General features: G+C 34.9%; 1 protein-coding gene across 4 annotated transcripts in view; it reads right to left on the reverse strand.

Annotated features, from left to right (window-relative positions):
* Positions 1–16,989, reverse strand: part of EYS (eyes shut homolog) — an 860,563-nt gene that overhangs the window by 263,373 nt on the left and 580,201 nt on the right. For all 4 annotated transcript variants that reach the window (XM_048297572.1, XM_048297571.1, XM_048297573.1 and 1 more), the window contains 2 exons: positions 16,542–16,633; positions 288–438 (listed from right to left, as the gene is read on the reverse strand). In XM_048297572.1, coding sequence (XP_048153529.1) covers positions 288–438; positions 16,542–16,633 — 243 coding nt within the window. The remainder of the gene's footprint in view (positions 1–287; positions 439–16,541; positions 16,634–16,989) is intronic.

Consider the following 16,989-nt stretch of genomic DNA (forward strand, 5'->3'; position numbering starts at 1 on the left):
CTTCTCTAAATTTGATCATATTTGCTTCTTTACTCTGACTAATCAAGACAATCAGGATTTCAGATAATGAATTTAGACCATAATGCTCTTTTTGTTCACTTTTGTTCCCCACATGAGAAATACACTGCAAGGGACTATACTCATCCCTTAGATGCAACTCTTAAAAAGCTGTAAGTAATTTTTATTTTTTGCATGTTTTAAATCTCTTCAGTTATATAATATTCAACATGCCAGTCCTAAAAATAATACAAATTTAAATAAAAATAAATAATAATAATAAAAAATACCTGTTTTGCTGCATAACGATGAGGCAAACCACCAACAAATATGGATCCTGTTTCAAGCCAATAAGAACTGGACCAGATATTTCTGGTTATACTTGTATTTGAAGATATCTTCAGGACTGACATTTCTGCTTCACATGGTACCATGCCCTGCCTGCACAAATTCAGAAATAGGCACATTTTACCACCACATATTGTTTACATTACTGTCTATCTGACAAATTAATTAGGTTGTTAGTAAACCAACAAGGAAAGAAAATAAAGTAAATGGCTGTTTTATATTATAGAACTATAAATATAAAAGAAGCTATTTAACAAGCTATTTGACAAGTCTTTGGGGTTTGAAATTCCATTAAAATAAAGCCATATTGTAAATCTGGGCACTGCAATTGCTAAAAAAAGCCAAAGCACACAAATGACTGAATAAAAAGAGTTAGACAATTTTTATCAATACCAAGAAGACTTTGTAATTTGAAAAAAATACATCTATTGAACTGAAATATTTTAAATATCGTTCTTTCTCATCACACACACAAAATACAAACCCCTAAAGCAATTTAAAACAAGCTGCATTTTAGAAAGTGCAGAGCTACTATAACAATCTGTAATACTTATCTTCAAAAGCATCATTCCTAAAGCTGAAGTTGGTAATATTAGGCCCTGAAATTAATATATACATTCCCATTACCCTCCCCCACTCACATATCCTCTTAAAAGTGTTGCTGTTAACAACGTGCATAAATTCTCAACAACAAACAGAAGGTACCAGGCAAAAAATTTGGTTTCTTTCAATTTTTTTTTAGTGATGTAAAGGTCATTTGCATTCCAATGACCAACTGGCAGCAATCACTTTATCTTCATGTAAGAAAGGACAGTAAAGAAATATCAGAACTAAACCAGTCTCTCATGGAGGAATTTCTTCCAGCCTATCTTTCTCTCTGTACATGAAACAAATGAGAGTTCAATCAGCTCTATATTTAAAGATATTCAAGTACCTTTGTAATATGGGTGTCACAAAAAATCTATGTGAAAGTAGTACATATAAAAAAACGCAAAAAACCCAAAACAAAAAAAGCCCCAAACCACAAACCAACAACCCACAGCTCTGTAAAAGCAATTTGGGTAGGATGCAGTAGGTAAAGTATGAATTCAGCTTATCTCTGACAATGTAAAATTACCTTCTGAAAATTCTTGCAAAAAAGAGCATAAAAAGTTTTCTTAACTATTTTCTGTCAGATAGTAATATATGGATTCTCAGATATTATTTCATAAAGTCCTCCATGTGTTTTTAACTGAGAGAATGGAGAGTTAACGTTAGTAACATTTGCAAACAGTTCTTTATGTTTTCCATGTAATTCTGTTGTGAGATACTTTCAGAACAGTATGCAAACATAGTGATATGTATTTAAAGAAAGGCCTATAAATATTTGTGTATGCAAAGTGGCTTGTCCATCCTATAGCAAATAACTTCAGATGAAGAATAAAAAATTTTGGTTTGTGGCTAAAATCAAGAATGAAGAAGAAATAAATTGGGGTTTTGATTCTGTGGACTGAAAACTAGCATCTTAATGGATCTATGCAGGGGATTTTTTTTGTTCTCCCCTCAATTTTTTTTGAACTTGATAATTAATAGCTAACATGAATGTGAAAAAGGAGCTAAATGTATCTAGAATCAAGGAAAGAAATGTTTTTCCTACCATGTTTTTTGGATATTATACAATGGCTGTATGTCTAAGCACACACAGAAGGTTCTGCAGCATGCCTTTTTCATTAATGGCTTACAAAGGAGGTTTGCTGATAATGTGTGTAACTGGCACAATCATTCTCTGTAGCTCTATTTGCAATGGTCAAGAAATTTTTACTAGTGCTCAGTAAAAGTCAGTGTGACATTTTGTATATATCATTCTACAGAAAAGAGTGGCAGTGAGACTCAAAGGAAAAAATATGATTTTAAAAATACCTAAAATTTCTTCTTTTCTTGATAAAATGATATTGTAATTATGAATAAAAGCATAATAATAAGATAATATTTCAGAAATATGTTAAATCAGACTTGTTTTAATACAGCATAATTCTTAAGATGGAGTGGAAGAGGGTCAGGGAGGGATTGACAGGCTTTTCTTTTTAACTATTTAACAGATGTGTTAAGTGAAGTACAGCTGCTCAAACAACTTCTCTTCTGTTTTTCTCTTAATTACTATTTCTTCTGCAGGTTCTGAGATGTTAATGTAGTAAGTAGTTACATGACCATGTATGTAATTCTACCACACAAACACCATATTGATGTAGTTCTTTTCACATTAGCTTTAGATATATTTTTTAGCTTGTCCTTAACAGCTTATATGACTGATATGTAAAATTATTTTTGTGTGCATACATTAAAAAAAAAAAAATGAAATTAATTCCCAGTATTTGGTGTCAGAAAACAAGTTAATACAATTCAAAGCATGAGCTGCCTTTGCCCTAAGCTTGTTAGAATGTCAGCCATGCACCTCTGATTGTGTTTGATTGAATCTAGCAGGGTCTGGCCAAATTAGAATAATGACTTTAAACCATTATTTTTTAGCGTTTGCTGATGATACAATCACTGGGTCATATATGCACTCTATGAATTTTCCATCAGGATTTTAAAATACTTTTTCTACAATCAGCACACTGGGTGCTTTAAAGGTCAAGTAAGACGACAGGGCTTTTTGCATAATTATAAATGTGGAAATACATACAGCAACTCTGAAGCACTTTTGCTGGGTAAGCTACCAGTAATTGTGCCTCAGTCCAAGCTAGCAGTAATAGTTCACAGTTTCCTCATTTGTAATCACACAAATGTAGTGATTAAATACTGGCCTATTAATTATAACCTGAAGATGAATTCTGTCTAAACGCTACTAAATCCATTGCTCAATGCCTCATGGGTTAGAAGGATGGAAAGGTCAGACAATAATTTGATAACTGTTGATATAATAGTCCCTAAATATGGCAATGTCTGTATGAAATCCAAGTCCCTTTACATAATATGTTCACTTTCTGACATTTTACAGTGATGATAAAATGACATTTTTAGGATTATCATAAAATGGTAAAATGGTAACAAAACAAAGGGAAGAGGAGGAGGGAAAGGAGGATGTTCAGAAAAAGTGTTGTGTCAGTTATGCTATGCAGCCTTGTGGGGAATAAAAATTATTTAACCTGTTTTTTTCTGATAGGAAAGGAAAATATTTTGTTCGAGAAACAAGACTGAAACTTTCACCTGTCTCTAGAAATTTCACTTGAATGTGACCATGCTAAACAACAATAAATAATTCACTGATACCATTGAACTGTTTAGATTGTAATATTAGCATTCAGTATATTAAACAAAAGCAACAAGATATTTGAAACATTTATACCAAACACGAGTTGTGAACCACCAGAAGTAAAGAAGTTTAGTTATCATATATTATAAAAAATTTCCCAATTTCCCCAATTTTATTGAAGGCAATTGTTTAATTAAAGCTGACAACATATTTCACTTTAATTATGTTTAATTATTATTTATAGATTTCTTAGCTTAAAAAAATACAACTTGCTTTTCACTCAGTATCTAGAGGTTTACATTTTCTGGTTTCATGCTTAAACTGCTCCTTGCAGTACAACATTTATTTTTGTAAAACTATGACAAAACAATAAACCTACTGTCACTACAATCAAGAGATACTTTTTATTAATGCACATTTAAAAGGTGGGATCAATTTTGACCTAGCACTTGTTTTGAAATCTTTAAGGCTTTTCAAGGGTGTTTGAGACGAATTTAGGAATGGGACCTCTGGACCTCTCTACTCAGAGAGTTTTGCAGGTGTCAGCATTAGAGGTTTTCAAAATCTGACTGAATAAAGCCCTGACCAACCTGTTCTGACCTTGTCTGGCCCTGCTTTGAGCAGGAGGTTGTGCTAAAGACCTCCTGACGTCCCTTCTGGCCTGAATCACCCTACAATTCTGCAATCCTACAATCCTGAGACACCTTCCTTCAGCAAAGAATACCCCTGCAATCCCATACTAGTAATATTTACAGAATAGGGCAGAATCTCTTGTTACCTGCAGTAGATTTACTTAGATAGAACATATACCAGTTCACTCACAGCCATTACATTTTCACTCTGCAGTAAGATGCATAATTGTAGACTGCTCTCATCCATTGGTGCTGATTTTGCCCTACTGAGACACCAGGTAATACACACTTTCATGTTGCAGATTAACTAATTAGTCAACAACATATTTTTTCTCATTCGCTCTGACAGCAGACTTGTATTTCCTGAGCCTGAAGCTGATTTCTTGGTCTGGTCCTAGATTTAACTATGATTTAACTAAACAAATAAGAACAATGAAGATAATGATATAAATTTATAATGCAAGGAGGGGAGAAAATAAACTTTGTTTCGTATTCTAAGAAATAAATAAATAAATAAATACGGCACCTCCTATTCACAGAAGTTACACTACTACACTAAATAGGTCCACAATTTGAGTTCAAATCCTGGCATGGAATCATCCCTATTTTTACAAAGTCATCACTGTTTCTGTTACAGTTACCATGGAAGTTAGGAACTAGCTCCAATTCTGAAACTCATAAAGTTCTCTTGTTAGTGCAATTCAGGAATCATTTCAAACTCACGTCACCAAACTGTTTTACCGTAAGTGATTTTAAAGACATGATCTGGGACCTGCCAGTTGGCCTCAGTCCAGAGACCAGACTTCAAAATTTTAGTTTAATTTACTACTGTAGATATAGCTAAAGAAAAAAAACATTATCTATTCCTCTGGCCCTTTCTGTCTTTGCAGTTTCTTGCTTCTAGTTTCTTGCTGCTCACATCATAGCAACCACAGATACTACTTGCGGAAATTAAACTTAGAAAACTATATGCACGTATTTAAACTTGAGTTAGATGTAAGTAAAGTGTCACTTAGTGAAAAGCTTGGCTCAAATTAGAGTACTATACTCAAGTATTCAGGCAGTAGAAAGTAGAGTTGGACCTAGACTTGCAACACTGTAATTTGAAGTGAAACTTAAAGAATGTTTCTAATAAGAAGATAGTTACACTGTGGGAATTCATATTTACATTGACTCTGCAGGTAAGAGTCTCTATAGCCTATCTGTGTTCTCCTTAATGTAAATTCTGTGCTTACGACATGTGGCCAAAGCAGCCATAGAACACTGAGGCCACTTTTAGTATCCATAAGTACCCTTTGATGCTCCATAGAAAATAATGCAGAACAAAGTCTGATGTATTGTTATTGGCCGGTTATTAGAGCCCTATTTTACTGTTTTTATGTTTCTGTCCTTGCGATAAGTTGTTTCAGAAGATAAAGTAGAAAATTTTCACTCTTATAAGTGACACTAATGATCTCTTTTGAGATCCAAAGCAAAATAAAGTAGCTATGACAGAAACATTTTTAGCATTTTTTTAAGTTAAACAGTCTGAGCAAGAAAACATCACTATACACCACAGACTTGTCACTTGCATGACTCTAAATTTTAGTGTCTGAGTGTCTGCTTTGATGGTAGAGTTCTGAGAATGTGTAGACTGTGATTTGCACCCAAGATGTGGCATGACTAAGTAAGCTTTTATCTTAAAAAGAGGCTGTAAAACAACAGTTTGTTTCAAACTAATTGGTGGTATTAAATCACTATTAACTGTTATTATGACCAATTTAGTATAATTAAATCCATTGCATTCAATGACATTGCCACGAAAAGGCAGTTGTTTATTCTCTATTGATTCATAAGAAGTTTGTGAAAGATAGCCTGTCTGGAAAATTAAAAAAATATGTGCAACATCTTAAGCTTCGATTTCATAACGGGTTTTGATTTCCATTAAGATTTTTTTTTTTAACATCGCATTGATACAAAATAAAATAACATTATCTAGCTGCAAAAAAGTGCACTAAGTTTTAAACTTTTGGTTTTTTTTAGAAGGCTTGATCAGTGCAGGTTAAGGTTTTTCTCCTGTACTCAGACAGCTATGTAAGCAGAAGGTCTACTTTCACTACCCTCAATTTCTGAAAACTAAGTGCAAGATATGAAAATATTAATGTCAAATTTTTCTAATATAACTTCTAGGCTTTGTCCATTTCCACTATTCCTTTCTCCTTGAAATCTTAGTTCTGGCTGAATGAAGAAAGTAATTGCTGTCGTGACTCCAGAATGGCAAAAGGTGTTCTGCCATGTTTGGCAATGCCAGACTGAGACGGTTCAAAAGGAGTATCATGACGTAGCATCAGCAGTATAACCCCATGATTGTTTACTGATAGAAATTCTGCTTTGGAAAGAAAATTAAATTGATCATTTTAAGAAGACAAGCTTCAACCTAACATTTTAAAGAAATTCTGAAGTTAGTGGAGGGCTGTGAATATGTATAGCAGATATTGTGGAGCCTGGATGATCTCACTGGCATTTCTTATATAGTTATAGGCATGGTTTGACTGGCAGCTTAGGCAAAAGACTCTATATGAGCCCTGGAATCATTAGTGAGGAGCCAAAAAAAAGAAAGAAGAAGAATAAAGTGGTTTAAATGTGGAAAAAACAACCAAGCCTTTTGAAGCCAAAGGTGTCCCTTTGAAGGCATTCTGAATTTTCTCCCTTTTGTTAGAGTGACTTACCCAAACAGACATGACGCCCTTCTTTAAGGAAAGACTTTATTTAGCACACAAGATAACTAGCTTCTTAAAATGTTACTATTTTTAGTAATGAAAATATAGCAGTAAGTGTGATTAAATAAAAGCCTTGAAGACAAATTTATTCTCTAACTTGAATACTTTTTCTACCAGACACAGTTAGTCCTAAACAAAATCTCCTTTCTTCCATGGCCTTACAAGGCTCACCTTAGTGCTGGCCACCTATAGCAGGCAGACTGCCCTTTTTTCTCCAGGGTTTTCTCAGTCTGCACTGTTGCTGCAGACACTCTGCAAACTCCATCCTGCCCTTCAGGGAGAAAAAGCTTATTTGCTTTCAGAAGAGGTGCATCTCCCTGCCTCCAGATAACTCTGACTGAAAGGGATTCACGTGGGATAAAGTAGAAAGCCAGCTTCCTTCTTACTAAGTAGGAGTTACAGGGTACAGAATTCACACAGCACTGTCTGAGTAAACAAGACTGCTATACTGCTTGTCCTGTTCTTTGCATCTTCCTCCTTTATTCAGTAGAGAAAAGGACTGCTTGCATCATATCTGCTGCAGTATGATGACTTTAATAAAATTTATGTCTTCAGGTTTCTGGATGCAATGTAAAGTGCCTAACAGCATTTTTCTCCCACTACAGAACTGGTTAATTATTTTCATTTCTCTATTTTCTGGGACATGTCTCAAATAACAGAGTGGTGAAAAGGTATCTAGCAGATAAAAAGATCTTTGAGGTGAGAGTGAATTACACCTCATATGTCTGTGCTCCTTGCACAGTCCTGGGCATTACCTCAAGACCTGCGATGTAGGGTTAGCAGGGTCAGAAGTGAATCTCTACCCACCTTTTATTTTCAGCTTTTTACTGAAGTACTGGATGGGGTTTTCCAGAAAGAATGAAGTGTATATATAAACTGCCCACCAATGCTGTGGGTTTAGGAAGAGGTGACCAGAGTAAAGCATATCATAGGAAAACATTTAAGAATTAGAAGGGCTTGATTTAACTGAAATCTGTGTTTTTCATAGACTTCAAACAAAATATTGATCATTTAAGACATAGAAGAGGTCAAATTAGTGGTCTCTTTGTGGTCAAATAAGTGTTCCCTTCTGGCCTGAAAATCTAAACCCAAGAAATTTTAGGAATTTTAGCTTAGATAAAAATGTTTGCTTATGTTACCTTATGCTGCTGCGTTCAAATCACATCATATATTCATCCATAGAGAGGAAAAGAAGTTCAGTAAAATATTTTTTTAAACCTACAGTGTTTGTTTTTCACTAAGCTTCCTTTGTGATAGCTAGTATATTTACTCCTTATTAATATGCATATATTGTATAAAATATATTGCATGTGAAAACCTGTGTTCTTAAAATCACTTTGATTATGAAATCAAAAAGCTCAGTACATTTAAGTGTATAAGAGGAAATACTGGATTGTGTGTACTCTATATGTTAGGTCTGCTTTCTTAAAACCAAAATCAATTCAGAAATAGAATACTGTTACAGTCTATTAGTTTTTATAAGGAAAGAATATTTAAAATGTATTAAAAAAGTCAGTTGATGATGTTACTACTTTACTTTTAAAAATAGCAATCTGAGTTATTCTGGTAAGAAAATTTTTAATGTTCTGTGAAATTAATAACGTGAACAATAGAGTTAAGAACTATTGTATAGATCACATGGGATAGAACGGGATTTAAATACTCTTTAACAGAGAACCAGCTAAAGACCTGTCCTGAGGAAAAGCCTCCAGCAAATACATAAATGATGGAGACAATATCTCTAACAGATTAGTGATATACAGCAGTCAGTAAGAGAGACATGTTGTTTCTCTACTTTTTCTAATGAAGACAGACAAAGAAAGGCAATTTCTAGCAAGGTAAATGAATAATTTCTGAATCTAGAATTAAACTGTACTTTTGTTTTTCACATAAAGACACTTCAAAGAACAGTAGAATCATTAGTTGTGGTACAGTAGTTCTACTATTGAAGTCTAAGATGTTCTCTTAAAAAAAATTCACACTAACTGATATTTTAAAAAATACCTAAGATTAATAGAAGATGACTGCAGTGATACACTGTACTTGTAACTTATTTCTGGTATTTGTGCACAAAAATGATCTTCAGCTACAGAAATCTATGCTTATTCACAAAGGAAACTGGGTATGTCTAAATTCACAGATGGTCTATCTCTTCCCTTAATAATTCTTCAGTAGCAGATATAATGAATGCATTCTCAGTATTCAACCTATGTATGGATCAGTTTGCTTTTCTGTGTTTTTTAGTGAGATCCTGTTATTCCTCTCTAGCATCTACAAAGTCATTGTTTCCACAGTGCTCTAAGCCATTAAAATGGCAGAACTATCATAGAATAATAGAAAGTTAGGTCTGGAAAAGACCTCTAAGATTACCAAGTCAAACCTTTAACCTAATATTGCAAAGTTCATCACTAAACCATGTCCCTCGGTGCCACCTCTAAATATTTCAAACACCTCGATTGATGGTGACTCAACCACTTCTTTGGGCAGCCTTTTCCAATGCTTAACAACCAATCCTGTGAAGAATATTTCCTAATATCCAAGCTAAACTTCCCCTGGTGCAGCTTGAGGCGATTTCCTCTTGTCTTGTTACTTGGAAGAAAGGACTGACCCCCACCTGGCTACAACCTCCTGTCAGGTAGTTATAGCGAGCAACATGGTCTCCCCTGAACCTCCTTTTCTTTCAGCTAAACAACCCCAGCTCCCTTAGCCACTACCTGAAATATTTGTGCTCCAGACCCTTCACCAGCTCCATTGCCCTTCTCTGGACACGCTCCAGCCCCTCAATATCCTTCATGTAGTGAGGGGCCCAGAACTGGATACAGCACTTGAGGTGTGGCCTCACCAGTGCCAAGTACAGAGGGACAATCACTGTCCTTGTCCTGCTGGCCACACTATTGCTGATCCAGGCCAGGATGCCACTGGCCTTCTTGGCCACCTGGACACACTCTGGCTCATGTTCAGGCAGCACCCCCATGTCCTTTTCCTCTGGAAGGCTTTCCAGCCACCACAAGCCTGTAGCAAGGCCTGGGGTTGTTGTGACCAGCTCATGCCCAGGTTCATTAGGTTCTTGGAAAAAAGTATAATATAAACTGAAAACTGTTATTGATTGAACATTTATTCTTAAGAAGCACCATAATTTATTTTTAAACACTTGACCACCAAAAAGAAAAATACATTTAAATTATAAGGTATTTATGAGATAAAGTAAAAAATAAAATTAGTCCCAGGAGTGAATATTATTGTGTTGGTTCCCCCTCTACTTATCTGTGAAAGGATCAAGATCAAATTAACTTTCTCTAAATGTACTGTGCATGTTAGCAGAATGAACTGCAAAAACATTTATTCTGACTAGCAAGATTTCAAAACTTTTCCTCTATTTAGTGTTTTTTGATTCTTATTTGGCTTCAGTTTCACAGTTCATAAATCAGAATCTTCTTTGATTCTGTTGTTTCAATCCAGCACTACCATTTCTGTGGTAATGTCATGCTCTGCTAGTGGACAGTAAAAGTGTCACCATGTAACAGAAATCTTCAGCCTCTAGAAAATAGTTGCACACTTTTTGAGCTACTTGTTGCAAGAGTCAGTCTATGCTGTTACAAAGTCAGTATCTTTTTCTTTTCACAAGTATTTCATAATACCCTTTTTGGGGATATTGTTCACTTTTCCTGCTCACCTGAGTGATAGTTACCATAAGAATTTTATGTTAAATTTCTTTATCTTTGTCCAAAATCCCCAAGCCAAAATGAAAAAAAAATCCTTCCAATTTTCTTCATACTTCATGACCAACTCATTCCTATTTTCCACTTTACAAATCCAGGTCTTGACATCAGTATCGATGTTTCCAATGTTTTAATTATTTTCATTCTGTATTAAATGAAAATGCCTCTATTCCTAAACTATATTCCCAAACCAGTTTGTTTTCATTGACTTAGCATCTCTGCAATGTATATTGGACATTAATGAGCAGATATAACCTACTTAGGACTTAAGATACAGTGAAATTTAGAAAATACAAAAGTCATTTTATTACCAGTGTTAATACATCGTAAATAAATTGGACCAAGTATAAACCTGTACTTTTTCCAAGTAAGCTCCATTGATCTGGGAAAAGCTTCAGACCATATAAAAATTAGAAATTATTAGATAAGTCAGCACTTGTATTTCATTCACCCCTAGTTTTACACCAGGCACTTTAGGAGGGACTGAGAAAAAGACCAACACAACTGTGGCTAAGAAAATATGTTTGTGAGGACCCTGTCAATGGCCAGTTTAGAGGTCCAGCAACTTCCTAAACCTTTTGTATTGATAACAAATATAAAACAGACTTAACCCTGCTGTGTCCAAGTACCTTAACTTGCAGCTAATGCAAGTCCATTGACAGATTTCTTGGGAGAGGCCAAGAAAATGAAAAGACCCTGATTCTATTTTATATCAAGAATATATTTCCCACTGCATTTTATAAATATTGAATACACTTCTCTAATTAAGCAGCAGCAATTGCTAATAATATCTTTTGACTCACACTGGTTTTTGAGGATATGGCCCATTAAGTATGTTTTCATTGAGTATGTGACATTTACATGGTGCATGAAACAAGAGATGAATGACTTCTTCACCCATATGCTGTTATGCTAAAAATGAAGGTCAGATTTCTGCACCTTTGTGATAAAATAAAAATAGGAATTTACAATAAAAGTGAAATAAAAAGAACAAAAGACAAACAAAACAGAGAAGCATCTGCAGGATTTGCTAACTACTTTATCATCTGCTTATCTTACCTGTCTGAAACCCTAGGGAAAATATGAGGTTTGTAGCATGTTGTGAAGGATTATAAATACAACATACTTTGCACCATATGGATTATCTCAGACCCCCATAAAAAGCTGTCAAAACCAAGCAATATACAAGCTCCTGAGTGAGCATATGTTGCATTATGGCATGATTAGAAAGATCTTTTTCTGACTAGAGGAATCAGAAAACTTTTACATCTAAAAAAGGAAGACAATCAATCATCAAAAGTCCTATAGGTAACTAGTGCAAACCTCAAATTACAAACAATAGGAGTCAAAGGAGAGGAATAAGACACTCAGAAAAGCAACTGCCAGATTTTGCAGTTAGTTTCTAAACTGATGGAGCACCCACACCAGATATTTAATCCTAATGATCTTGGACAATTAAAAAATTTCAAAGTGGATAGACTCATATTAAAGAAGTTGTACTCATGACATCTACTGCATAATCAATTTATAAGTGGACATATTTGCAAAAGCAATTGACAATTCTGATCTGAGACTAAAATGAAAGTAAGAATACTTTTCATGTAATTGAGGAAACTATTTTTATCAGTACTGAAATGGAGAATAGTGGACCAAGAAAAGGCAAATTTCTATATCGCTGCTGCAGTTTGGTTTGTTTCTGCAATTCATGTTATTTTATCAACTTGTTTTGATGACAAAGACTGAAGAAGAAACATCTTAAAGTAGTTAATGGAGGCAGTTTTATAAATGCTGGAATGAGAAGATTCTGGTTGAACAACCCCTGCATTGCCAGTAAGAAAACTCTATCCTCTCTACAAAACCAAACGTGTAAACCTTCCAGTGCTTGAGTCTAACATCTCCTTCCCTTCAAAATATCCTGCAGTAATCTAGTCCCTGTGGAATATTGCCTATATCTATTTTTCACTGTAGCTTTTTCACTTCCCTGGAAACATTCTTAAGAAAACCAAAACAATAGTCAGAAATGTGAATGAAATATCTGCAATGAACTTTCATTAACAGACTTAGTACACAACTACAGTAGTTTACACGTAAAATGGAAGTCTCAGGCACTGCTCTGAAGCAAACCTTGGCTATGTGTTGCTTTTAGCAGCCAACGCCATAAATTAGACTAATCTGATGCAAAAAGTTATATCCTAACCCAAATTATCCAAGTTATGCCTGATTTTGATGCAAATACGGTCCTTATATTGTATCCAAATTTATTAAATTATTACAGTTTTTTTAGTCACAATATTCCATCATCATGTACTTCAGCAATGCTGCTATTTTACTTTCAGCATGAATAGTGTGTTGAGCTATGAGAACTGGATAAAGGACATTGTCTGACAGTAATACGTGTGTTTATTTGCAAACATTAGACAGTGTGACATTTCTTTTATTCACATGATGAATTATTTCTGTGGGATAAAGGAAGAAGTAAAATTTTCTCCTGTAAGCAGAAAAGGAAGATACTATCAGTAATTTTCACTGTATTTAAACTTGTATTAAACAACACTCACTTCTTTTAAGTCTACTTCTTTAATTTAATATGATATTGTAGAGGCAGTATACTCTTTGAAGATGTCTTATCTTCAGTAGCTGAAATGCATTGCTTTTCCTGAATTGAAAAGACAAAACGCTTTCCATCACAGGATTACATCAAAAGAGCTCCAAACAATTAGGATTACATTAAATAGTAAGAATTAGCATTTTCTTTACAAAAAAAAAAGTATTGTTATTACCTACAATGTCTGTTCATAATACTTAACATATGCATAGCAAAGAAAGTCCCGTGTGCATATACACTGTTACAATACGCAGTATCTCCTATGTTCCCATTTAACTTTGCCAATTTCCCAGATACCATTGTTCAAAACTTAGCTTACTTATCTCACTGAAAATCAGTTCTGAGAAGATTAAATGTTTGCAAACCTCTAGAAAGTTGCTGAATAAGTTACAGAATTTTTTCACCAAAGTTATTTTAAGTTTTATTATGCTGTATGACACTGCAGTTTATTAAATGAAATGGTAACTTTATAAAACAATTAACAGATATTTCAAGACTGACTCTATCAAACTTAACTGTCAACAATATATATTTAATTTTCAATAAAGGAAAAAAACATGTAAAGTATATATATCCAGGATACAGACTTTTTAATTATCTCAAGCACATGTGAAAATGCATGAGATGACAGTGAGAAGCAACTTCAAATCTTTCTGACATCTACATCACTAAGATTTTAAGTCTTAGAATTGTAGAATCACAGAATTGTTTAGGTTGGAAAAGATCTTTAAGACCATCAAGATCAACTGTTTAACCAGCACTGCCAAGTCCAACACTAAACCAGCCCCTAACTGCCGTATCTACATGACTTTTAAATACCTCCAGCAATGGTGACTCAGCCTCTTCCCTGTGCAGACTCTTTAAGTGTTTTACAACCCTTTCTGTGAAGATTTTTTTCCAAATGTCCAACCTAAACCTCCCCTGGTGCAACTTGAGGCCATTTCCTCTTGTCTGATTTCTTGTTAGCTGGGGGAACAGACTGATCCCCACCTCGCTATAGCCTCCTTTCAGGGAGTTGTAGGGAGCTATAAGCCTTTCAGCACTTTTCCTCCCAGCTAAATAGCCCCAGCTCCCTGAGCCACTTCTCATAAGACTCACCCAATTGGCCTTGGCCCATTTGATTCAGTCTGCCCAGATCCCTCTACAGAGACTTCTTACCCTTCAGTGAATCAACACTCCAACACGACTTGGTGTCATCTGCAGAATGTCATCTTAAAACAATGTCCAGAACTATTTCCAGTCTTCTAAAGCGAGTAGAATGATTAATTATTAATTGCTCAGTAACTAGCCTGAATCCCATAAACAGTACACATTCCTGCTTTTTCAGCAGCATAAATAAGTGTGGCTCATTTCCTGAGCTGTCCTGAAATAATTTCCTGCAAATGAAAGAAGGCAACTCTTCCTTCCTTTCTTTTAAGCTCAAAAGGAAAAGCAAAATACAGAGATTAGGTTGGTTTTCTTCTGTCAGGGGCTATTGTCATGGGCTGATTTACAGACTCAAGTTATTTTCTGCTTGAAGGAGTAGGGGGAAAATGCATAGAATAAGTGCATTTGCATCATGGTAACTAGTGGATCTCTGAGGGATGAAAATGACATGGCAGTCTGAGTGCTTCAGTGCCAGTGAAAGGCTGTTTTTCATAAAGATTTCCACGTTACTGAGGGTTCAGGTACTTGTATTTTTGTTATCTTGAGGATCTTCTATCTTTCTTAAAATTAACAAAAAGGAATAACAATTGAATTCCAATGGATTTAAACTATCTAAGTAACTAGATATTTTATGTCTCCACCCCTTATCCTCTTTGTTTGTGTCACTTGAGATTTCTATGGAATCCTCTCTTAGTTGTCTTTAATGGACTCGCGGAGTACTTGAATATTTAGTCTCTATTCATATAGAAGCTGCTTAACGATTTTGTCATCTTTAGATCTCTTCTCTAAAAATTATTTTCCAATTTACTTTCTCTATTTTGATATTGAGAGGGTGTCATAACCAGGAAATAAACATAACTCTGTATGTTATTAGATTTTAGAGAATCTCACTTTTATCAGTGTCACAGAGACTGCATTCTATTTCTTCCTGGTCACAGAGGAGCTTACAATTGCTTTTAACTTCCATTAGCATGGTTTGGTTTATGGTGTTCCTTTCTGGGTGATAAGCACAACCACAGTGGATTACTGTCTTTTGCTCCTTGCATTAATTTGTGTAATGCTACTGAGTAGTCTGGACCTTGAGTGTGGTCTAACTTGCTGGAAAAAAAATATGATAGCAATGGTAGCTGAAATGCAGTAACAAATTGTGGTTCTTCTCACTGAGTACTCACTGCCGCATCTGAGGGATCAAGGTACAGTATAATGGATACACACTCCACTACATTTCCCATGGAAGGAAAGGGACACAGTGCTGCCCTGCAAAAGTTCTTCATTTAACAATATTTGGACAGATATAGCTATACAATTCCTATTCCATTAAAAGGTTTTTGTTCCTTCTGCATTCCTCCACAAACTTTTTAAGGACTAACATAGTCCTGAGAGACAAGCAGACAGCTAGCTTATTTTCTTCTTGCTGGACAAGATGATTGGACCTACTTTAAGCTGCCTAATAGGAGCTAGGCACCCAGAGAGCTCACTAGGTGCCTAACTTTCCTATAAAGTGAACCCAAAACTTTCATTTTCACAGTCAAGGCTGCGGATTCTATGAGCACGAATCTTTGGTCATTAGATACGTTTATGTAAAAAACCATGGAAAGCCTACCACTGACCTCATTTTCTTTTCATTTTATTGTCCTTCAGTTGCAAGTATTGTTACTTCTACAGGAATTATATATCCTATTATGAGTTGCAAGTCAGTGACACCAATGAAACTCATGGTGCTGTTTCTGCCTATCTATTTCTTTTCCAAGATTTTTCTATTAGTCACACTCTCATTGTTGGAAATTCAGCTATTTCCTAGGCTGAGTAGCTTGGACCTACTGCACAGCATCTTCCATGACTGAATGTTTATGTCTGCTACAGTAAATTATTTCAATGTGAATAAGTTTATTTCCACATCAGGGATGTGATGAGCACTGTCCAACTGTAGTTATAAACATTCTTTCCAAGGATAGTTGTGGCCCAGACTGCCATAAAATGATTTTACTGTACATGTTCAGGTATCACTCATACTTAATGAGATATAATATCTGTGGAATTTACTAACTGTTCAACCTATATGGTCTTTGAAACAATTATAAAAACAGTCAACAGTAAACTTACCTAATTTGCACATTATACCAGTGTCCATCGTCCACTCTAGCAGTGCTAGTGATGTTTTTGACTTCTGTGGCTTCATCACATAAATACTGGTACTATGGAGTGGGAAAAGGTTTTAATTACATTATTTCTAATAATTAAACAGTTGTAGCCTTAGAAACTTGAATTTTAAAATCATAAATTATTTCATAAAAACCTAAAGGATGTCATGTGTATCAAGAAAAATTAATGTTTCATTAAAAGTGCCGGATAAGGAAGCCTATTGTACCAGAAATATAAAAGTACACATATATGCTTCCTAGCCTGCATGAAAATGCTTTAATCTTTGTGTATTGTATAATCAGATATTATGGGTCTGATTTGCAAAGAAGTTGACCATCTGCAACCCATCTGAAATTAACACTGGCCACGGGTGAATTTTACTTACCATTTTATGGTTTCCTTGCACTTA

This window comes from Corvus hawaiiensis, chromosome 3, assembly GCF_020740725.1.
Source record: "Corvus hawaiiensis isolate bCorHaw1 chromosome 3, bCorHaw1.pri.cur, whole genome shotgun sequence".
Lineage (NCBI taxonomy): Eukaryota > Metazoa > Chordata > Aves > Passeriformes > Corvidae > Corvus > Corvus hawaiiensis.